This window comes from Dasypus novemcinctus, chromosome 6, assembly GCF_030445035.2.
Source record: "Dasypus novemcinctus isolate mDasNov1 chromosome 6, mDasNov1.1.hap2, whole genome shotgun sequence".
Classification (NCBI taxonomy): domain Eukaryota; kingdom Metazoa; phylum Chordata; class Mammalia; order Cingulata; family Dasypodidae; genus Dasypus; species Dasypus novemcinctus.
In genome coordinates this window covers 111004002-111028267 of record NC_080678.1, presented here as the reverse complement: position 1 = coordinate 111028267, position 24266 = coordinate 111004002, and the positions used below count along the sequence as shown (strand labels likewise).

Genomic DNA, 24266 nt, shown 5'->3' with positions numbered 1-24266 from the left:
TTTTAGTTTCCTCATTGCCAAATCAAATACCATACAATAGGTTGGCTTAAACAATGAATGTTTATTGGCTAATGATTTTGGGGCTGAGAGAAGTCCAAGTCAAGATGATGCTTTCTTCCCAAAGGCTGGTGTTTTGGGACTGGCTGCTTATATCTTAGATCCTGAGCTCCTCTGTCATGATGCAATGCACATGGCAGCCTCTCCTGTCTCCTGCTTCTCTTCTAGGCTCTGTTGACTTCCACCTTCTGGCTGCTCCCTTTATGGCTTTTTCTCTGTGCCCTTACCTATAAAGTCTTCAGTAATAAGATTAGGACCCATACTGGACCACATCCTACCTGAAGCAACCTCATCAAAAGGCACTGTTTGCAAGGGTTCAAACCCAGAGGAACAGATTTAGTTTAAGGAGATTTCAATCTCTGGACTGGCTATGTGCCAGCTGGGCCCTGAGCCTCAGCAGAGTTGCAGCTCCTACCCTCTGGTTTGTTGGACTTGCACAGGTCAGCTAACAGGGAGGGGAAGATGGTCAACCACCACACCAGGGAACTGAGAGTGCCTACAACTCCGAGCAGGAGAATCACATCCATCACCACTGTGGGATCTATGCCCCCCTCGATATAGAGGTGGAGTGAACATCACCATCCCAGGGTCCACAGGATGGAGGAATAAAATATGGATTAGAGAGAACTTACTGGTATTCTACTATAGAATTACTGTGACTAGTAATAGAAGAAACTGTAGCATTGATCTGAAGAAAGTGGCCATGGTATTTACTGAGGGCAGGGAGAGGGAAGAGGAGATGAGATGTGGGGGCATTTTGGGGACTTGGAGTTGTCCTAAATGATATCTCAGGGACAGATGCTGGACATTATATATACTGCCATAACCCAAGGAATGTTTTTATGGGACACATAGCGCCAAACCACCAGAAGGGTGCATGTGTTCATGGGTATGGTGTTTGCTGGAGGAGAGAGGAGGGGCCTCCAGATGGTTGGGCCCTCTGATGCGTGGCTTAGGAGAGACTTGAGCAGTCACAGATCCAAAGAGAGAGCCCAGAAGGGCACAGGAAGCCTGGGACCACCCCATCTCCATGGCACTATGCAGGTCGACAGATCTGTGGGCTTGCAAAGACCTTGAACCCTGAATAGAAACACAGATGTGAGCAGCTTCCTACCTGGCCAAAAACTTCCTTCAACCTCCTCACTCTCCTTCCAGGCAGTGAATATAACCTGGAGAAGCTTCTCCATTTGCTCAGTGGGAGAAAGAGTCTGAAAGTGGGGGCAGGAGTGGCCTGTGGCTTTCCCTGCTGGGCAGCACCTGAGGCAGCAAGGCAGTTGTCTGGGTCTCCTCCTGCTCACCCCCTGGCATTGACAGCTGGAGAACTTCCGTGCCAGGAGTGCCTGCACTGTGCAGGTGGCTAAGAAAGAAGGGAGAGAAGAAGGTCCAATCTGCCCCCCTCCCTTCTGCAACAAGGGTTCCAGAGTGAATGTCTTCTGTAAGGGGGAGGTCGGGGAGAGTCTGAAACCCAAGAATGCGAGTGTCCAGGGCAGCACGTCTGCATCAACCGTGCCGTGACCTGCTGAGCTGGGCTGTGTCCTCCAAGGGACTTTGGATGGGACTGATGCAAAAAAGCAGACACTGGGAATGGCCATTGCCAAGTAGGGGTGGACCCAGGAGAGGAGGACCTTCAGAATCCACTGGGGCTTTGCTGGCCAATCCATCGCCCCCATTCCTGGGCCTCTCGGCCCCACCTAGGGTCCACCCCTCCTTTGGCCTGGGACTGACTTGGGGAAGGCCCAGGTCCAAGAAGCTCCACTGACCTGGACAAATGGACCAGGGGTCACCCCCTGCCCTGCTCACCAGATGCGCCTTGGTGCCTGAGGGCCGCTGCTCTCCAAGGCTGTGCCAGGGAGGGAAGAGAGTGTTAGAGAAGCTGCTGGAATTGGGGGACACATAGACACTCTGCTTGCCAAACCAGTGTACCTCGTCCCCTGACCTTGCCTTTTTGTTTTCAGGTCGGGCAGTGTGAACAACAACTGGCTGGACATTTACTACTGGGTGGAAGATTTAGTGAAAAAGTTCCAGAAGTACGGCTTCTCCGAGCTGCGGGCCCCTTGGGCTGTGGGAGCTTGGCCCCGGCCAGGCAGAGCACACATCCCTTGGAGCCTCCAGGGGCCTGCACATCCCTCGGGTGGGAGCCCCGAGCCCAGGGCTCTGAACCAGAGCAGAGGACAGATGGACAGATGCAGATGCCAGTTGATGTCCCCTGTGGTGGCCAAGGGGTGGTGCCAAGGGGGGGGAGCTCAGTAAAGTCCATCCACGGCCAGGACAGGGAGGTGGTCACCAGCTCCCCAGAGGGGCTAATTGGTGGAGGAGGGAGGAGGGGAGATGGGGGAGGGGAAGGAGGGACAGAGCTGCAAGAATATCACAGTAGAAGGGAGACGCCTTAGGGACGTGAGTGCAGGTCTTGATGTCACTTTCAAGTGTGTGCAGGTGTGTGCAGGTGTGTGCAGGTGTGCACAGGTGTGTGCAGTTGTGCGCATGCATCTTCTGGGGTGTTGGGCTCTAGGGGTGGGCAGAATGCCATCCTGGCACCTGCTCTTGCGTGAAGCCTCCAAGTCCTTCACTGAATGAAGCTGTGGGCACTGCCTGGTGGGGAGTGGGCCCAGACGTGAGACGCAGTGGGGAGGGGGTGGCTGGCTGGGGGCCTGGCCTGGCTGCCTGGGTGTGCAGCTTCCAGCTGTGAGCCACCTCTCACGAGTGGGCACTTCCTCACAGCCCAAAGCTGAGGATATCCTTCATCTTGTACTCCGATCATGGCACTACCCTCTTGCCGCTCACAGCAGACAGGTAAGTGGCACCTTGCCTTCTCCAGGCAGAGGCAGGAGGAGTGGGGCTGGCGGGGCACCTGGTGGGCTGCAGGGCTCAGGGCCCTTGGGGATGCCAGTGCCTGGAGGCCCAGCTGGGCTGAGTGGGGAGCCAAAAGACTGGGGGTCATGTGGGCCTGGGGGTGGCGTGCAGAGAGCCGTGCTGGGAGGCTGGCACTGCCTCTCTGGGGAGAGGGGTTGTGTGTGTATAACAGGAATGGGGGGCTGGGGAGTGCAGGAGATGTGAGCTTGCAGGGGGGACACATCCCGGGAGCCCTGAGTCCTCAAGCAGCAGCCCTGGGGGCGTGTGGCCTGCAGCAGAGCTGGGGCAGCCTGGACTGATGCTCCCACAGGACTGAGGAGGGGTGGGGCAGAGGGGTGGGGTGGGGCCTGAAGGGTCCCTGGGCCTGGGAGCAGAGGGAGCCCGACCCCTTTGGGGGGTGTGGGGAGCGTGTGGCCACGGGCAGCAGGTGCAGGGTCCTGGAGGATCTGCTGTGGGGGCAGAGGCCAGAGCACAGGGGCTGAGCAGCCCCCGCTAGCCTGTCAGGACAGTGAGATGGGGAGGGGGAGGGGGTCCTAGGGGAAGAGGCACCTGCAGGAGGAGGGGCTTGCCTAGAGAGGCGGAGCCTGCACACCAGCCTCCAGGGGTCCCAGCCCCACCTCCTAGACTGGGTGGGCCTGTGAGGCCGCCCCCACTGCCCCCCCACCACAGCCCACGCTCCTCCCAGCTTTCAGCCTCTCTCCCCCAGCAGCCCAGGAACCCTCTCTGGCCTGTTGGCTACTTCCTCTAGCGCCTACACAGGCAGCTCCTGGGGCTGAGCCCCCCAGGGGGTTGCGGAATGGGAGGGGGAGGGCAGCCTAGAAGCAGGATGAGCTTTCCCAAACTAAACCTCCCATGGGCCGCCTGCCGGGGTCCCACAGGAGTTCGTGAAAACACCAGTCCCTCATGAGGCTGACTTGCAGCTGCACGTGCAGGGACGGTCAAAGGCAAGACCCCCTGGGACTGGGGGCCGTGGGCCAGGGACAAGCTCCGAGCAAGCCAGGCTGAGCCCATGGGGACAGCAGGGCCCTGTCTGCGTGAGATGCACCGTGTCCTTGCACGTCCACGCAGAGCGACTGTGGGAGGCCACGCCCACCTCCACTGCCTTTTCTGTTTTGTTTCAGGAAAAAAATCCAGGAAGGTCTTAAGGAACTTAAAGCTGTAGTACCTGTAGGAGCTATGTACATGGATAAAGGATTTGAAATGGTACAGACTGCTAGAGCTCAGAGAATTTTTCCAGATTGATTAAGTTTTCGGACTATTCCTTGGATCATCTAATGCCTCTCTCCCAATGTTCCTTCATTTATTGCAGGCAAATGACCAAATTGCAAAAGCCACCGCTGGAGGTAAGCCCCCTCCTGCCCTTCATGGTCTCAGGGGTCAAGGGCAAGGCCAGGCTTGGGCATCAGCGCATTCCAGGTCCCGATCCCTCCCCCACGTTCTAGCTCTGAGCTGGAGGAAGTTCCTCACGGTCTCCGAGTTACAGATTCCTCCTCTGGACAAGGAGGCTAAGTTAATACCCATTTTGCCTTTATGAGAACTAAAGTGCCTGCTTGCACCTTTGGTCTTGAGAGGCTGCAGGTGCGTCCAGGTGAGGCCACTTCCCTCTCTGACCTGCATTTGGGAAAAGAAAAGGAAGCAGCCAATGTTCCCGCACAGACGTAGGGTTTGGTTTACAGAACGTCTTCTCGATTGCCACCCTTTGCTGCCCACTGTGGCCTCTGAGCTGCACTGTGGCTTTCGGCTCTTCTTCCTTCCACCCTGTGCCTCCCTCCCTGATGGTGCTGGGTGCTGTCCTCAGACCAGGACTGACGTCCTTCCAGGTGTTACTGGATTTTATTTAGGTTCTTTGACTATGCTGCAGAAACAAATTTCAAGAACATGTCAGGGGAGTTAGGCTAGTAATTTATTCAGGTAGGGAGGAAGGAGAAGTGGGAGAAAAATAACAGATTAGGGGTTCCAGGTAGAGAGGAAGGGGCTGAAAAGTGATAAAGAGAGCTAATTTACAAGCTACACTTCCCCATTATAGATTATAAATGCCCAGGTTTACTTGTGTGGCCACATGGCAGAGGGAAAATGGTGAGATCAGTGCCCAGAGGGCAGGAACAGGTCCAGGGCCAAGAGGAGAGTAGAGAGTGAGAACATGCATTCAGGCCCCATGCCTGGCTTTTTGAACTATTAATTATTCTGCCCCTTTGCTAATGGCAGGGGAGGGGTTCCAGCTGTTTGCTCTTTTGACTGATTACCTCACTAATCAATTCCCCTGTGAGCGCCCAATGACAAAGTCCTTGGAGAATATCCGGGGCTTCTCCTGGCTTCCAGAAGAAGTCTTTGTTCTGAAAGGCAGAATCTTGGGGAGGGTCCTCCAGCAGCCGTCTTGGGGGTTACTGATGTCCACGTGGGCTTCTTGCCAGGTTCCAGACCCATCTATTGATTCCCTATCTTACGAGCCTGCTTCATACCCCCTTCAGTGAGTTTATACTGTCAATCTTAAAGGGGTGCTGAAGGGAGATGATCATTTTTCTGTAGCTACATTCTACTGGTTAGGGGCAGTAGGCTCTACCTGACAAGTGTAAAACTCCCTTGCTCTTCTATCTCAGTTGGAGGAAGATGGATCTGGCATCCTGTATGAAGCTGGATGAAATCCTCATATGGCTAACAAGATATTGATTCTGGAAGAAATAAACTTAATTAGAATTTTTAGAATATATGATCTCACTGAGAGAACACTGGACCACAGAAGTAGAAAAGGCCAGGTGTCTGTAAAGGCTGCACTTCTCTGACAGCAGTGGGTTTTATTTTGCAGGTTTTGAATACTGTTTAGGACTGTTTTAGAGTAATTAACATAGAGATGACTTTCTTCCTTAAGGAAAGGACATACTATTCCCGTGCTGTAGTTAGCATGTCAAGTGCCCTGCGATTTTGCATCACCACAGCAGCAAGAGTCTGCTTGCTGTTTTGGAGCTTCTAAGGCAAAGCTGGTTTCATTTATGATGTTAGGTAGCTCTAGGGAGTAACTAAAACAGATAATGGGGTTTGGTATAGATTGCCAACCCCAGTTTTCAATGGAGGTGGTTATGCCTAAAGCAGCCAAGAGGGAGATGAGAAGAGACATTGCCTTTTTCAAATGAAAACAGACAAGGGTTTTCTTAAGGTGATGGGTTAAAGACCCAGATGATACTTAGCTTTGTCTCTTGAAGAGGTATTTTAGGCCATCCAATGGCTGGCACTCGTATGACCCATCAGGTGCTTCTGGTGAGTCAGTACGTCCTTGGACCCCTGGCTTCACTCGGGATAAGTGTACCCAGGTGGCAATGCCTTTAACTTTAACAGCGGTGGGAGTGATTAAAACCACAAGCTAAGGTCCTCTCCAGTTAGGCTTTAATTGAGAGTGAGGCCTGTTTTCTTGCCAGGTTTTGATCAGAACCTGGTCTCCAGGTTTACTTTGGGTAAAGATAATTCATGGGTAGGAAGAATTTTGTTTCCAAGCTCCTGGATGACTTTTGATTTTTCCCTAGGTTGATAAAATATTTTGTGAGCTCTTGAATTTCTGGATCTAGTACCAGGTCCTGGATAAGGAAAGGCTGCCCATAGACCATCTCAGAGGGGCTAAGCTGAAGTGGGTCTTTGGGAGCTAAACATAGCCTTAGGAAGGCCATGGGCAGACTGGTGACCCAAGGGGATGCCGTTTCCTGGCAGAGTTTAGCTAGAATCTGTTTTAAGGTGCAGTTAAATCTCTCTGCCTTCCCTGAGTATTGGGGCCTCCAGGAGCCACGGAGATGATATTTAATTCTGAGGACAGCTGATAGGCTTTGGGTTAGTTTACTAGTAAAGCCCATTATCACTTTGGAGGGACTTAGGAAATCCAAACCTGGAACTATTTCCTTATGAGAGCTTTAGGCACCTCATTTGCTGTTTCTCTTCTAGTGGGAAAAGCTTCCACCCACCCAGTAAAAATATCTACCACTACTAAGAGGTACTTAAGCCCTGCAAGATGGCATGTGGGAGAAGTCTATCTGCCAGTCCTCTCCAGGGTATGATCCCTGCACCTGGACAGGGAGGTTTAAGGGGGGAGGATGGTGAAGCCTCCCATTGTCTGAGTTATTAACTGCACACAGGGAGCAACTCCCGGTAACTTCTTTGACTGTCTTCACCAGGCCCTGTCCTTCGAAAACCTGTTTGGCTAAGCTGGTTAGGGCTCCCCTCCCCAGACGAGTGGCTTGGTGAAGTCCATGAAGGACTTTCCACTGCACTGCTCCTGGCAGGTAGACTTGAGTATCCTTACCAAGCCACCCATCAGCCTCCAGGGTGAAGCCCAGGCTAGCTGCCCTGGACAGTGCATTACTGTTATTTCTTGAGGTAACACTATGGCTTCCAATAAGTCTAGGATTTCTTGCCTGTGCTTAATAGGTGATCCACTGTTTGTAAGCAGCTTCATTCTCACCATATAGTAGAGTGAGCATGAAGGACAAGGAAAGCATACTTAGAGTCTGTAAATATTAGCCTGTTTCCCAGCTATTAGCTTTAAACTTTGGGTAAGGGCAATCAACTCTACTTTCTGGGCTAAATTTCCAGGGGGGAGAGATTTGGCTTCTATGGTTTCAAATTGAGAAACCGCTGCATAGCCTGCCCTTTTAATTCCTTCTTTAATAAAACTGCTTCCATCTGTGAACCATTCAATGTCTGAGTTCACAAGAGGCACATCTTTTAAATCTGGCCTGCTTGCGTAGTTTTGGTTAAGAGTTTCAAGGCAGGAGTGGAGAAGGGGCCCCTCAGGATCTGACTTTGGCCGTCTACTGGTAGTAGGGTGGCTGGGTTGAGAGTCTGATCTGTTCTTATCTGCACCTTAGGGGTCTCTAGTAATCGAGCCTGGTATTTAATTAACCAAGTACCTGTAAGCCACTTGTGGCTCCGGGTCTCAAACATGTCCTTCACCTGGTGTGGGGTGAAGACTGTGAGAGGTTATCCCTAAGTTAGTTCGGTGGCTTTCTTAATTAAAAGGGCTGTTGCCCCCATTGCTCTTAGACAAGGTGGCCATCCCTGTGCTGTACTGTCCAGCAGTTTGGAGAAATAAACTACTGGTGGAGAAATTTCACCCAGTTTCTGGACTAACACTCCTAGACCCATCCCCTTCTCAGTTATGTATAGAAAGAAAGGCTTCCTTAGGTTAGGAATTCTAGGGCTGGAGGGCCAATTAAGGCTTGTGTTAGGACACGGAAGGCAGCTTCCTGGCTTGTTCCCCACTCTCAGTGTTGGTTATCAGCCTCTGTAATAGCACTGTGAGTGGCTGGGCTATCTCCCCAAACTTAGGTGTCCCCAGTCTACAGTAGAGAGCCATTCTAGGAAAGTCCTCAGCTGTTTCTTTGCTTGAGGTGGGGAAGTACTAGTGATGGCTTGAACTCTTTCTGGGGAGAGAGACCTTTCCCCTGGGGCAAGGAGGAATCTAAATAGGAGACTTTCTGCTGAGAGATGTGTGCCTTGGATGCTGACCTCCTATAGCCTCTATCAGCTAGGAAATGAAGGACTGAAAAGGTGTTGACATCAGAAACTTCCTTCATTGGACTGCAAAGCAATAGGTCATCCATGTATTGTAAAAGGACACTGCAGCCAGTGGAGATCAGCTAGGTCCTGAGCTAAGCATTCTCAAAAATATGGGGGCTGTCTTGGAACCCTTGAGGCAACACAGGCCATGTAAGCTGGCCTGGGGGCCTAGAGTTGGACTCCTGCCATTCAAAGGCAGAAAGAATTTGAGAGTCCAGGGGGAGAGGAATGCAGAAAAAGGCATCTTTCAAGTCTAGATAAACCAAGACTAGCCTTGTCTAGTTTTGGTTTAAATAGCACTGTACAGCGGCTGGGCTACTGTACACCAGTTGCAGTTTCCGGGACCTGATTTAGTAGAGTGTAATGGTTGGGTACAACTGGATGAATGGGTATTACAAAGCTATTGACTGTTCGGCTTTTTCACAGGAAGAATCAGCATGTTGCTGGGAGATTGGCAGGGAATTACTAGGCCATTCCCCAAGAACAATTTAACCGTGGGCTGGAGGCCTTTAACAGCCTCCTCCTTGAGGGGGTACTGCTTTCTATGAGGGTATGGCTGGTTAGTATCATAAGAAATGGAAACTAGGGGAACTGGAAGAACCCTTCTGGGTATCCCAGTTTCCCAGACAATAGAATTTACTCTTGATTGCCTGGGGAATAACTGCTGATGAGACACCTGATTTTGATGAGGGAACCCTGGCTAAACACAGTTCCACATTCTTCCTTTGAGCCCTGGGCTGTAGGCACCTTAGAGGTTCCATTGATCCCTCCTAGTTGAATGCAGGGTCCCAGGGTACAAAGCAAATCCTGCCCCGGTAAGGGGTTGGGACATTTAGGGACAATTAAAAATTGATGGCTTATGATTAGGTTTCCTATTTGGCAGAGAAGAGGCTCAGTGAAAGATCTCATTTTAGTTTTACTGTCAACACCCGCTACTGCATAGGTTCTGGGGGAGGGAGGTTTGGAGTAACAAGTCAGAACTGAATAGGTGGCTCCTGTATCAATTAAAAAATTAATTTCTTTTCCTGCCATGTCGAAGGTCACCTGGGGCTCCTCTAGTTCGACGTTCCATGGAGTCATCCAAGGAGCTGCTCTTTGCCCTGGGCCCCCTCAGTCCTCCATGTGGGGAGGGGGGCTGGTGCCACTAGGCCCCGGGCTGGGCGCCACCTCCCCTTCAGGATTCGGTGCTCTCCTGAGCCCAATGCCTGTTTTCCCAGACTGGGGCAGGGACTGGGGGCTCCTTACGTAGTTCAGGGCAGCTTTTCTTCCAGTGTCTTCCACAATTGAAGCAGGGTCTCAACAGTCTGGAGCCTGAGCTGGGGTGACCCTGGGATGGTCGGCTGCTCTTTATGGTAACTGCAAGTAGCTGAGCCTCCTGCCTGTCCCTCTTTGCCCTCAATTCCTCAAAAGTCTGGTCACAGTTGTCAAAGATGGAAAACGCTACTTTTAAAAGAGAATTCATTTAGGTCCCAGGACCTAGAGCTAGCTTTTGGAGTTTCCTTTTCATATCTGGAGTTGCCTAGCCGATAAAATAGGTTTCCAATACAACCTGTCCCTCCAGTGAGTCTGTATTAACTTGGGTATACTTTCTCCTAGCTTCTAGTAGTCTCCCTTGAATCAGGGCAGAATTTTCCTTTTCCATCTGGGTTATTTCCTGCAGCTTATTATAATTAACAGACTTGACAATGTACTTTTTCATTCCCTCTAGTAGGCATGCTATTGCATGGTCTCTCTTTCTTATGTCTGCTTGCCTTCTTTGGTAGTTCCAGGTAGGATCAGCCTCTGGAACTGCCACAACCCCTATAGCTTATTGCTGGGGCTGCTGGGCAGCCTTCCCATCGGCATGCCCCTGGGCTGCTTCCCAAATTCAGCAGTTTTTTGCAGGGACATAGCACAAGACTAGGATGACATGTGTGTCTCCTCACGCCAGCTCAAAATTTAGGGTTAACTTCTGGAATTCCTTGGTAAACTCATCTGGGTCTTCTGAAAATCACCCCAACTGTTCCTTACACTGAGTTAAATCTGTCATAGAGAAGGGAGTATGGACTCTAATTGTTTCTGCTTCCCTTATTGTGTAGAGGACATTTTTGCATCCCCTATTAAGGTGGAAAGATGCTCCACTTCTAGTGACTCCCACTGGGGTAGCTATAGGCACATGAGGCATGGAAGCAGGGGCTGGAGGGGGAAACTGAGGAGGGGATCATGTAAGATACTCACCCTCCTTTTCAGGGAGTGGTTTCACTTTCTGAGCATAACATAACTTACAAGATCCACTTAACCTTGTGTCCTGATATAGAGCCGTAAAAAGCTGAACATATGAAACCTCTGACTGCTTTCTTTCCTTCTCACACAGGAGGTCTGTCTGCAAAATATGGTCATAATATAGGGCACCATTTACAGGCCAATTTTGGCCACCTTCCAGGCTATACTGTGGCCACGCAGTGTAGCAAAAGAAGATCAGTTTTTCCTTCCACCCTTCAGTTGGTAGGGTTGTCCAGTTCTCGAGAATACCCCCCACTGGGGAGTCTGCTGGTATGCTAGCAGCTGCACCCATTATTCTAGGAAGAATGAAGAAGCACCTTTTAGTCGACGGTTCTGGCATCCCAGAGTCCTAGTCTGACTAAAATGTTCACCACTCCACATAATTTGGAGCTGAAGCTCTGTCTCAGTGTCTCGAGAATTTCAATTTTCAGAGCCTGCCTGGCCTACAAGCATCCTTGTGGGCGACCTAGGTCCTGGGTGATATTTTATTCCAGATATCAAATCAATGCACCCAAGCCGAGTTGGTGGGAGACTGAACAGCAGCCCCAAATCAAAGCACCTGAGATATCTGTCTCAGGGGATATTTGACTGCTCTCTGAATGGATGGGCCCAAGGAATGGGGGCCCTTCAGTTTCCTGCTCTGGTTCTCAGCACCCCAACTTTCCAGGGCCCAAGACCCACTGCACTCGACATACCCAAGCCTTCAAAAGTCTTGGGGGACATGCAGAGTTACTTCCCACCACCCGGGGAATCAGGGGCTCTGATGCCAGACATTTCCAGGGCCACCTGGACTTGGAAGACAGATCAAATAGATCAGATGCCCTCCAAGCCCAAGAGAGCTTCCTCCTCCTCTCCTTTCAGAAGCTCAAGGCTGTCCTAGTTCTATGACTTTACTGTCTGATAGTTTCCCAGTTAAACCAGCCATCAAAAGGCCATTAAGTGATTGATGATCAATTGCTCTAGCTAACAGGCTTTGGGGCCCTGGGGCAATAGCTTCCTGGCTAGACAAAGGCACTTTCCATTTTTACTGTTTTTAAAACATTCCAAAGCATTCTAACACAAACCTGTAAAGAGAAATTCATTAGCAAGAAGTAGAAAGGTAAAACATGGGGTAAAGGTTAGATCAGGGGTATCCTGGCCTGTGGCCCCCAGGGAAGGGAAAAGCATCTGTCTTGGCTCAGCCCATCTTGGCTCAGCCCACTGCCTTCCCACTTCATGCCCCAGGTAACTGGGTGTGGCCAGATAGGAATGCCGTTGGCAAAGTTGTGGATGCACTGGGAGGGGCAAGCCCCCTGCTCCACCACTGCCATGCACCTCCTAGGGGACAGGGCAGGAGAAGGCAAAGGCAGGCAGGCCTGAGGACAAAGACTCTGGCTGCTAAAAGGGCTTGAAAAAGAAGCTTTGCAGGACCCAGTGCTCTGCCAGAACCTCCGTCTTGGCAGGGCCATGATTTAAGCCACTGCCCTATGACACAGCCGTCCTGGCTGGGGTCAGGTGGCACAAGGCTGGGTGCGTGGCAGTGACAGAGCCCCAGTCTCTTCCCTCCAAGGATTATGTCCTGTGGGGGCTCGTAGGCAAACCCATTTAAAATGGGGAGCCCAAGGAAGGCATTAAGCAAGCTGTAGGCTGTAGCTTCACTCACCAATAAACTCTAGGACTGGCTCTGCCAAATATGTTAATGGATTTTATCTAGGTTCTTTGACTATGCTGCAGAAATAAATTTCAAGAGCATGTCGGGTGAGTTAGGCTAGTAATTTATTCAGGTAGGGAGGGAAGAGAAATAGGAGAAAATAACAGATTAGGGGGCCCGGGTATAGAGGAAGGGGCTGAAAAGTGATAAAGAGAGCTAATTTACAAGCTACACTTCCCCATTATTGATTATAAATGCCCACGTTTACTTGTGTGGCCACGTGGCAGAGGACAAACGGTGAGAGCGGTGCACAGAGGGCAGGAACGGGTCCAGAGGCAACAGAGTGGAGAGTGAGAGCACCTCAGGCCCCCCACCTGACTTTTTGAACTATTAATTATTCTGCCCCTTTGCTAATGGCAGGGGAGGGGTCCCAGCTGTTTGCTCTTTTGATTGATTACCCCACCCATAAATTCCCTGCGAGGGCCGGATGATAAAGTCCTTGGGGAACATCCTGGCTTTCTCCTGGCTTCCAGAAGAAGTCTTTGTTCTGAAAGGCAGAATCTTGGGGAGGGTCCTCCAGCAGCCATCTTGGGGGCTATTGATGTGGACTCTGCCAGGTTCCAGATATTCCTTATCTTACTAGCCTGCTTCACAGGCTTCATAAGCAGGATGCACTGGGGTTTGCAGAGCCCTTAGCTGGGCACATGGTCCCCCGTCAAAGGCCTTGGCCCCAGGGCCCTAGGAAACTGGCGGGAACCCCCAGGCCTGATGGTTCACTGTCCCCTTGCCCCAAACCTGCAGCCTACCCATTACAGTAGGTCAGCCTGCAGCTCTCTTTGCTGTTCTGGAGTCTTCCACCTGTCAGGTGTATGAACCGGGTTTCCCTTCCTAGCACGGGTGTTACCATCAGGTGGGGGTGGGTGGGGCAGCCAGGCACCTGGGGCACCAGGTGGGTGCTGGGCTCAGGCCCTTCTCCCTCTGGGGTCTGCTGCAAAGCATGCAGAGTAGGGTGGCTGGCACATGTGCCTCCCTGTGAGCTGCCCACACCTTGCCTGCGAGGACTTGGTGTGGGGCCCTGGGCTGTGTCCCACATGGGCAACCCTGAGGTTCTGCCACCTGCAGCCCCCGGGTGCAACCCAGGTGCCTTTCCCATCTGGCCCCTTTTTCCTTGTCCCTCAGGTAAGAAGGTTTCCAGCATGATCATAGCCTTCACTGATGGGACGCTAGAGCCAGCCGTGTTTGCAAACACTAAGGTTGAAGTGAGTTCAAGCCACAGTCATGTGCATTTTGCTCCACATCTTTGGATGAATTGTACTTAACACCTTCTCTCTCTCAGGCTCGAAAGGCTCGGCATATGGGGGCGACTGTTTATGCTGTGGGTGTAAAAGACTTTTTGCAATCGCAGGTAATCAGAACTGGAACGCAGGGGCTGCTCTTGAGCCTGGGTGGGGGAAGGTGTCAGAGGCTGCTTTCCCAGGCTAGCCCAGGGATGATTTCCTAACCCCCTCCAATTACTCGGGGCCACCCCTGTCCACTGCAGAGGATGGTAACGGTGGGCTTGGGCACACCCCAGCTGAGGGTGGACGGGCCCCCCCATGAGTTCTGCTGCAGATGAGAGGATCTAGTACAAGGGTAATGGGCAGTCTGTTGCCTGTGGACCCCACAACCCTCTCGGTCCCCTGGCTGTGGGTCCCTGCCACCTCTCCTCCTCATAGCTGGAAGGGTTTGCAGACACCAAGGAGCATGCGTTTGGGGTGCTCGGAGGTTTCAAGGCCCTGCAGAGCATCACTGACAAGGTGAGTGGGAGCTGGACACGAGGAGGGGTGGACTTGAGCGGCTGTGGGAGCTGGACACGAGGAAAGGTGGGAGTGAGTGGCTGCGCTAGAGGAGGGGCCGCTCTCAGCCTGCCCCTCCACCCTGCTCTGTGTTCTAGCTGGGGGAGAAGAGCTGTATTGAGCTCAAGTCTCTGGATCCTGTTGTTGCCTGCGTGGGAGGTAAGAGCTGAGGAGTCACCGCTGTGGTCACAGGTGTGTGTGTGGAAATGCCTGTGTGTGGGTGAAAGGACATGTGTGCCCGTGGTGTGCACATGTGAGTGCTTATGTGCATTTCTGCATGTTTCTGTGTGCCTGCGTGTACAATAATGTGGCGATGTGTGCATATGTGTTCTGTGGATTGTGTGCATGTTCACATGTGCCCGCTTGTATATTTGTATTTTGTGTATACGTGTGAGTGTGTGTGTGTATGGGCATGCTCTGCCATCACCCATCCTGGTTGTGATGCGTGTCACAAGGGTGATACCAGCCTGCTCCTCTCCCCAGGCCTGGGGCCAGCTGTGCTCCACGGGGCCCATGTTGCTCACAGCCCCTGTGGGCGCTGCACACACCCTAGGTGGACCAGTGGGGGGCAACAGAGGCAAACATGTGTGTGCCCGCAAACACCATCTGGCACAGCCCCTCCCAGCTCACTGCCTCCCCTGGAACAGCTCCTGTGGGATTTTGTCACATGTTGTCTGTGTCTGAGCCTCCTGGGTCCCCAGGCAGCCTGTGCTCTAGAGTCTACTCCCTGCATCCACCATGCATGGGACCCACCCATGCCATGTGTGTTGGGTGTGCCCTGGAGGGTGCTTGAGGTGGGCTCTGGGCATTTGCTCTCCTGTCTGATACTGGCTGTGTCCTGGCACGGGCAGCCCTGTGGTTCTTGGGCTAGCTTCTGAAACTCACTCCGGGTGCCATTCCCAACCCAGCCACTCCTTGCTTTTGAAACCCTCTAGGGTTTTTTTTATTTTTTTTATTTTTATTTCACCCTTATTGTTGACTTCTATCCAATATTCTGTTTGGCTCCATTTTATCATTTCTATCTCTTTACTGTAACTCTCATTTGCATATTGTTTTCTTGATATCCTTCAGTTCTTGGTCCCTTTTCCTTTACTCTTTGATCATATTTAAGACCATTTTTGATGTCTTATTCTAGTATCTTCTAAGTCTGGTCTTCTTTGTTGGTGTTTTCTGATGTTTTATCTTGTTTCTTTGTATGCCTTGTAATCTTTTGTTGCACATTGTAAATTTTAATATTTCAACGTGTTGCCTCTAGAACTTAGTCACTGAGCTGTCTCTCAAGTTTGTATAGTGCTACTGATATGACAGATTACCTTGCATGTAAGGAGCTAGCAAAAACAAAGAAATGCAAAATGCACCTTTCACAGTCCTTGCAAATTAGCTCTGGGTGGGTTGGTGCTCTCCTTTAGAAATCAGTCCTCCTAAGGATGAATGATGAACGTGAAGAATAGCCCAGGGCAAAAGCGTGGAGTCTCTCCAGACTTTTCTGAGCATGCATCTTTTACTGGGCATGTGCTTGTGGCCTTAGGAACGCCTCTATTTATAGGGATCGGAATTCCCCCTCTTTTCTCTATGAAATGATCTTTCCAGTCCTGGGAACTCTAATTTATTTCTTGAAGGTGGTAATCCTTTGCCCCAGGCTGCTGAGGTTTGATTTTTGTTTGTTTGTTTGTTTTTTCAGGTGTACATAATCCTTTATTTTTCTTAATTATTTGACATACATGCACATGTAGATTCAAGTATCATGTCTTTTTATAAGCATTGGCATAAAGTTGGCCTACTGAATGGAAATTTTTTTTTCTCTTATCAATTATATATTTCACCCCAGGTTTACTTTCAATCAAGGGAATATTTAATGCTCCAATGATATAAAAAGCATATTCCAGAAGTAAACTTAACAAGTCATACCAAGAAGGTTGAAGAGCCAAAAGACTTATTAGTTCAAGAGCTCAACTGACTTGATTATACAAGTTATAGCCATGCTTGATGTATATTGGTCAATGTAGATTGCTCTAAGCCCTGAGGATTGCAAAGTGAAGCATAAAGGATGAATGCTTTCAAATGGAGTGACTTTTATAGATCCAGAATGAGTCAAACCTAACTATTCTTTTTTTATCTTCTTTTTTTTTTAAAGATACATAGATCACACAAAATAATTTTTCTTAAACTTAGTTGTCCACTGTGTGCTTCTGCATGCAGGGCAAGTTCTTGGACAGTGAGCCAGAGAAAAGAGTCCTGATTCAATTCTTCATGCTGCCACCTGATACGTTGGTATATACATACATGTACCCCAATATGCAAATAGAGGTCATTATTTCCTTTCCAGAATTGAGACAGAGAACCACACTGAGACCACGGACTATCTCCAACCTGAGCCAGGAAGTGGGTGGGGGGAGGGGTTATTGAGGATGTCAGCAGCTTTTCCTACTGTTTTTATTATTTTATTGAAACCTATTAACAAAGCATAAATCCATCCAAAATGTGTAATCAATGGTATTTGGTATAATCACATTGTGCATTCATCACTTCAATCATTATTAGAACATTTTTTGTTATTCCAATAAACAAAAAACAAACAAATAAAAACTCATCACCTCTCAATCTCTCTCTATGCTTCCCCTGCCATACATAGCTGCTATTCTGTTTCTCTCGAGTTTATTTGTGTTTATGTTTTGTAAAAGCAATGTTATATAGCTGCAATATCACCCATATTCATATTTCACATGTTTCACTATGTTATATAGCCCAATGGTATATTTTTTAGCTTTCCTTCTGGAAATATACATGTCCTTAGACTTTCCCTTTCAAACACTGTCATACCTATATAATAGCTCTGCTAATCACAGACACCATGATGTGCTCTCATAATTTCCATTCATTTACAAAGATTTACAAAAAAAAAAAACTGTTCATCGATTCTGAAAAAGTTAGTCCATAGCTTTCCATTCTCTACCCTCATTCCTTTTTCTGGTGACCTATATTCAAATTAACTCCATGAGTTTACACAATATATTTAGTTCATAATAGCACAATCCTACAATATTTGTTCTTTTGTGTCTTGCTTGCGTCACTCAACATAATGTCCTCCAGGTTCATCTTTGTTGTTATATGCTCTTACCACTGCATAATATTCCATCATGTGTATACATCAAAGTTTGTTTATCCATCCCTTGGTTTCTGGACAGCTGGATAGTTTTCATCTTTTGGCAATTGTGAATAATGCCACTACGAACATTGGTGTGCAGATGGCTGTTTGTGTCACTTCTCTCAGTTCTTCTGGGTATATACCTAGTAGCAGTATCACTGGTTCACATGGCAAGCCTATATACAACTTCCATAAGAACTGCCAAACAGTCCTCCACAGTAACAATACCATTCTACATTTCCCACCAACAGTGAATAAGTGTTTCTATCTCTCCACATCCTCTCCAACACTTGTAGTTTTCTGTCTTTTTAATAGGGGTTGTTCTAATAGGTGTGCAACAGTATCTCTCACTGTAGCTTTGATTGGCATTTCCCTAATCTCTAGTGATATTGACCTTTTTTTCATGTATTTTCCCCATTTTTATTTCTTCTTTGGACAATTATCTATTCAACTCCTTTGCCATTTTTTAATTGGGTAGTTTGTCTTTTTATGATTAAGTTATAGTATCTCTTTATATTAATATATCATGGATATTAAACCCCTATCAGATATGTGATTGTGAAATATTTTTTCCCGTTGAGGTGACTGCTTTTTCACCCATTTGGCAAGGTCTTTTGAGGTGTACAAGTGTTTAATTTTGAGGAGGTCCCATTTTTCTACTTTTTCCTGTTGTTGCTTGTGCTTTGGGTGTAAGGTTTAAGAAACTACCACCTATCACAGTGTCTTGAAAATGTTTTCCTACATTTTCTTCTAGGAGTTTCATAGTTGTTGCATTTACATTTAGGTCCTTGATCCATTTTGAGTTAATTTTTGCATAAGGTGTGAGATAAGTGTCTTCTTTCTTTCTTTTGGATATGGCTATCCAGTTCTCTCAAAACCATTTGTTGAATAAACTATTTTGATGCAGGTGGGAGGGCCTGACAGACCTGTCAAAAATCACTAGACCATAGGAGAGAGGGTCTATTTCTGAGTTCTCAATTCAATTCCTTTGGTCAATCTATCAGTCTTTATGCCAGTATCATGCTGTTTTTACCACTGTAGCTAAGTAATAAGCTTTAAAGTCAGGAAGTGAGAATCCTCCAACTTCATTATATTTTAAGACATATTTGGCTATTCAGCACCCCTTACCTTTCCAAATAAATTTGCTTATTGCCTTTTCCATTTCTGAAAAAAAAAAAAAAGCTGTTGGAAATTTTATTGGGATTGCATTGAATTTGTAAATCAGTCTGGGTAGAATTGATATCTTAATGATATTTGCACTTCCAGTCCATGAAAATGGAGTGTTCTTCCCGTTATTTAAATCTCTTTGGTTTCTTTTAGCAATGTTTTATGGTTTTCTGAACATGGGTCCTTTATATCCTTGGTTAAGTTTATTCCTAAATATTTGGTTCTTTTAGTTACTATTATAAATGGAATTTTTTTTCTGATTTCCTCCTCAGATTGCTCATCAGTAGTGTATAGAAATGTTATTGATTTTTGCTTGTGAATGTTGTATCCCACCACTTTGCTGAACTTGTCTATTAGTTCTAGTAGCTTTGTTGTAGATTTTTCAGGTATTTCTAAATATTGGATCATATCATCAGCTAATAGTGAAAGTTTTACTTCTTCCTTTCCTATTTGGGTGCCTTTATTTCTTTATCTAGCCTAATTACTCTAGGTAGAATTTCTAGCACAATGTTGAATAATAATGGTGGCAGTGGGCATCATTGTCTTGTTCCTAATCTCAGCGGGAAGGTTTTCAGTCTTTTAATTTTTTATTAAGGCAGTTGTATTTTTTTTATTATCTTTTTTTTAAGATACATAAATTACACAAAAGGTTTTCAGTCTTTCGCCATTGAATACAGTGCCAGCTGTAGGCTTTTCATATTTGCACTTTACCATACTGAGAAAGCTTCCTTCTATTCCAATCTTTTGGATTGTTCTTATCAAGAAGGGATGCTGTATTTTGTCAAAAGCTTTCTGCATCAATCAAGAGGATCATGTGATTTTTCTTCTTCAATTTATTAATGTGATTGATTACACTAATTGATTTTCCTGTGTTGAACCACACTGGCATACCTGGGATAAAACCCACTTGATCATGGTGTATAATTCTTTTAATGTGTTTTTGGTTTTGGTTTGCAGGTGTTCTGTTGAGAATTTTTGCATCTATATTCATTAGAGATATGGTCTGTCATTTTCTTTTTTCAAAATATCTTTATTTTTTATCTTCTTATTGATATTTTCCTTCAATTTCTTGAGTTGATTTAGTGGCTTTCTGATTATTATTGATTAGTTGTCTTAAATACTGTTTCTCTTCAGAATATTTGTTTTGTTTCTTTGGCCTGTTCATCTCTTCCTTTTTCCTAGTATGGCTTGTAAATTTTTGCTGATGTCAAAGCATCTGAATATGTTGTTGAATTTACTCTGGTGGTCAATTCCTTTCTCTTGCCTAGTGTTTTATTCACAGCTCTTTTTTTGCTTTTTGGTTCAACTTATTCTAAGTCTTTAAAATTGCCCAGCTTAAGTTATAAAATTTAGGCCAGGGGCTCAATTAATAGGGTGCAGATTTTCTCCAGGGATGGGATAAAGGAGGAGACCTAAAAGCAGTTTTTCTCCTTGCAATATCCTGGCCAGCCAGCAGATGGCACTCATTGCTGAAACCTTTCCTCAGAAATGTTTCAATCTCTGCTTTTCCATGTCTCTGGTCTGGCCAGAATCAAGATTCAAAGCAGGATCTGCTGACTGAATTCACTGAAGAGCAGCCCTCTGCCTCACCCTCCCTCATCCCTTGTACCAGCTGACAGGGAGGAAAACATCTGCCCCCCTTGCAGTAGGCTGCAGTGTGCCAGGGGTTTTATCCAGGCCTAATGTCTCAAGCATGGGGAATGAGAGCTCTATTGGCCACCGTCCAGGTTTACTAGCTCACATTTGTTGTTTCAGGTTCTTTGTCTCTCTGTCGCTCACCATCCTGAGAGTTGGGCAGAACTGCCTGGTCTGCTGACCCCCAAAGCAGGTCTCTCAGATGGTTTTGGCTATTTATATGAGAATGTTGAGCCCTCCCTGCCTATTCCAATGCCATCTTCCTGGAACTCCCCTATTGTGCTTCTTTTTTTTTGTTTATTTGTTTTTTTAAGATTTATTTTTTATTTATTTCTCTCCCCCCCCACCCCATTTGTCTGCTCTCTATGTCCATTTGGTGTGCGTTCTTCTGTGTCCACTTGTATTCTTATCAGTGGCACCAGGAATCTGTTTCTTTTTATTGCATCATCTTGCTGTGTCAGCTCTCCTTGTGTGCAGTGGTGCCATTCCTGGGCAGTCTGTACATTTATCACACTGGGTGACTCTCCTTACAGGCCACACTCCTTGCATGTGGGGCTCCCCTACGTGGGGGACACTCCTGTGTGGCATGGCACTCCCTGCATGCATCAGCACTGCATGCAGGCCAGTGCACCACATGGGTCAGGAGGTCCTGGATTTGAACCCTGGACCTCCCATGTGGTAGGCAGATGCTCTATCCATCAAGCCAAATCTGCTTCCCTCCCCTACTGTTTTTAAGTTGCCTTTTCTTGTTTTTGGTGCACTCCCATTTACTACAACTGTTTACCTGTTTTCCCAAACTCTGAGGAAGATGGTTTTGCCAGTTTTTGCAAGTTGTTTGAAGATCCTGTGGGGGAACAGAACTCTAGAGCATCTATGCTGCCCTCTTGGTCAGTTGGAAAGCCACCACTGTCTCTTAGCCTTGGTTTCCCTTTGAAAAAAACTGAGATAGTGACGCCTGATGTACAGTGTTGTTGGGAGGTATAGGGAGAATGTTTACAAAAAGCCCAGCACATAGGAGGTGCTCAGTCAGTAGGGAATGGTATTTTGGATGAACGTGCTAGGTACAGGCCTTGGCCTGGTAAGAGGTTTGCCCATTTATGATTTCTCTTGGGGCAGGAAGGCTCAACCTAGCTCCCTTTGCCTCATCTACAGCCTGATCTATTTGCATTCAGACAGCTAGACTTTCCCTTCTCTGGCTAACTGCAATCACTCATGCTTTATTAAATTCAGGTTCTGCCTTGCAAATTACCTCTTTAGTAAACACTCCTAGGATGTAAATGGGAAATGACCCATCCATGACACTGGGGCACATCCCTACTCAGTCTGGCCTGGGTCAGCTCTTCAAAAAGGATCTATGCAGGGAAAATAGGCCCAATGTTCCCTCCAGGGCAAGGATTGCACCTGTGAACAACTGGGGTGAAGGGACCCTTGAGGAAAGGTAGGAGTTAGGAGGCTGGGATGCAGCCAGGATGCATCGATCCAGAAGAAGCTGTGTGCCTTCCCTTCCTTGATGGGAAAGACTGCCACTGCTGAGTGACACACAACTTATCCCTGGGGCCTGCATACAGGTCTTCTCAGCGCAAGCCACCAGGCTGACATGGCCTTGCCACCCACATGGCTCAGGAGCTTCCTAAGGCAGGGCCAATGCCACAGAGTACTTCCATGGGTAGGGGTAGGGTGGTGTGGGCCAGACCAAGACAATGAAGACTGACTATCCACATTAAGGCGAGTGCTGCGTCCTTCCCTGGGAAATAGTAAAAATGTATGAATGCAAATCTACTGAGGCCAGACCTTCCCATCTTAAAAAAATTCAGAAATCTGTATTATAAGATTAAATGTCCAATCACCATCCCAGGGTCCACAGGATGGAGGAATAAAATATGGATTAGAGTGGACTTACTTGTGCCCTACTATAGAACTATTGTGACTCTAGCAATGGAAGAAACTGTATCATGATGTGGAGACGGTGGCCACAGGAATTGCTGAGGGCAGGGAGAGGGAAGAAGAGGTGCGATATGGGGGCACTTTTGGGACTTGGAGTTGTCCTGAATGATATCACAGGGACAGATGCTGGATATTATATATCCTGCATTAACCCACTGAATGGACTGGGAGAGAGTATGGACTACGATGTCAACTATTAACCATGCAGTGCAGCAGTGCTCCAAAATGTATTCACCAAATGCAGTGTGCCATGATGATGAAAGAGGTTGTTGATATGGGAGGAGTCAGGGTAGGGTGGGGAGTGGGGTATATGGGAAACTCCTATATTTCTTAATATAACATTGATTGTGATCTATGTATTTTTTTTAAAAAAGGACAATTTTAAAAATTTGCTATTAAAAAAAAAGATTAAATGTCTGGGTTGCTAAAAGTGGGCCCCCATATTTTGAAGACTTCGATACCTACCAAACACATCAGCAGGCCAGCTTTGGCCCAGGAGCCCACAAGTCTCTTTCCTTTGCTGCCGGTGTTTGCACCCTCTGCCCTGGAGGGGTGGAACAGAGGGGCAGAACTCTGGGAGGCAGAAGGAATCAGAACTTCCAGGGTCAAGGTCACACCAGGGTTCAGGGGGAAAAGGCCCTCAGGTTCACTTCCCTGGAGCCCCTCAAGCTCGGGGCTGGAATTAGCGGGCCTGGGTCAGGAGGCAGTGCCGTGCAGAGGAATGGGTTTCAGGCAGACAGACCTGCGTGGAACAGCGATGGCCGGGGGACCCCCTGCCCTCCCTGCGGCTGCTGTAATGTTTGCCAGGGGCGAGGCCCCGGACGGCCCCTACGTGTCAGCCCTTCTCACACAGGGACGGATGTGCACGCTGAGCCCAGCGTGGGCTGGGGGTGGTCCCTGGTTGCCAGGGAGAGGCAGGGGCTGGTGTAGCTGACTCAGGGCTCTGCACCCAGAGCTAGGACGGGACTGCCCCTGTCACGAGGGCTTCTGAGGAGCAGGGTCCTGGGGACTTCCCCGCCGCCCTGGGCACCAAGAGGACAGGGTGAAGGAACAGCCCCTGTGTGTACAGAAGCCCATGGCTCCAGGCCTGGGGGCCCAGCTCAGGCAACCTGGGGGCCTCAGGCCTGCCTGGGCCGAGCTCTGCTCTCACCTGTACCCAAGGGGTGACTCCACCCTCTGCCAGCATCCTGTGGCTTTAGGGAGCCCCGTGGGATTTCGGGGTCAGAAGTCCCTGACTTGCCACTGGGTTGGGTGATGGTGGAAGGAGCCTGAGGACACAGGGCCAGCCCAACCCCTCCCAGTGGAAGATGCACCTGCACGGGGTGGTTCCCACAGTGCCAGCAGCCTTACCTGAGCAGCCTTGGATGTCTGTTTTCGGGAAAGCCCACCTTGAGTGGCAAGATTAGAAGGAACTCAGCCCTGCACTCTTCCTCACACGCCTATGTCATGTTGTCCTTGCAGGCGAATACCGAGTGGTGGTTCGGGGAAGTGGCTTTCAGAACACAAGGGACAAAAGCTCAGTTATTTGCAGATTCAAGTTCACTGACAACAGCATTTTGGGTAAATATCCACTTTGGTTCATTGGAGTGAAAGGACCCCACACAACGCTGTGTCGCCTCTCAGCCAACCTTTCCCAGCCCTCGCCCCACTCTGCACTGGGGTTAGAGGCAGCGTGGGCAAGCAGGGGGTGGGCCAGGCCAGTGGGGGGCTGGGGGCCTGGCCCCCTCCCACCCTGACTGGAAACAGACCCCGGGCACCTGGAGCAAGGCTGAGCTCCGCCTCTCAGGGTGCCCTCCCCAGGGCCAAGGACGGAGGCTGCAGGCGGCTCTGAGGGCATGGGCAGCCAGCCTGGGCCCTGCACCCTGCCTGGTCCACTGACCCCTGCAGGGAAGGTGGCTCATCCTGAGCTGAGATGAGGAGCCCTGGCCAGGCCTGGGTTCCAGAGTCCGAGGCCCAGGCCCCAGGGCCTTGGCTCCTGAGCCTGTTTTCTTTCCTGTAACACGAGCGTGCTGGTCACAAGATCTCGTAAGGAGAGTGGGAGGTGCCCTTGAGGGCATAATAATTGCATGAAAATGTAAGAAGCAGCCTATTACTTGGTGGCACTGAGGTGCCAGGCATGTGGCCGAGGGTGAGTGGCCTCAGGAAGCAGAGGGCCCGGCAGGCAGCCCCCTCAGACACAAATCCCGGACATCGCTCAATTCAT

The 24266-nt window shown here is 48.7% G+C and overlaps 1 protein-coding gene across 1 annotated transcript; it reads left to right on the top strand.

Annotated features, from left to right (window-relative positions):
- Positions 1–23979, top strand: LOC131278933 (anthrax toxin receptor 1-like). Its single transcript, XM_058299569.2, has 10 exons — positions 1–2084; positions 2776–2847; positions 4029–4110; positions 4217–4250; positions 13517–13596; positions 13674–13742; positions 14053–14133; positions 14271–14331; positions 23525–23623; positions 23864–23979. Exons 3-10 carry the CDS (start codon positions 4084–4086, stop codon positions 23977–23979), a joined length of 567 nt encoding a protein of 188 aa, XP_058155552.1. The 5' UTR covers positions 1–2084; positions 2776–2847; positions 4029–4083.
- Positions 23980–24266: the final 287 nt, after the last annotated feature.

What these genes read in the sequence shown, in the direction of transcription:
- LOC131278933 (XM_058299569.2), top strand. Translation starts at nt 4,084, where the DNA reads ATGTACATGGATAAAGGATTTGAAATG. An exon ending in TGCAAAAGCCACCGCTGGAG is followed by an intron (nt 4,251 to 13,516) that starts GTAAGCCCCCTC and finishes CTTGTCCCTCAG; the next exon opens with GTAAGAAGGTTTCCAGCATG. An exon ending in TTGCAAACACTAAGGTTGAA is followed by an intron (nt 13,597 to 13,673) that starts GTGAGTTCAAGC and finishes TCTCTCTCTCAG; the next exon opens with GCTCGAAAGGCTCGGCATAT.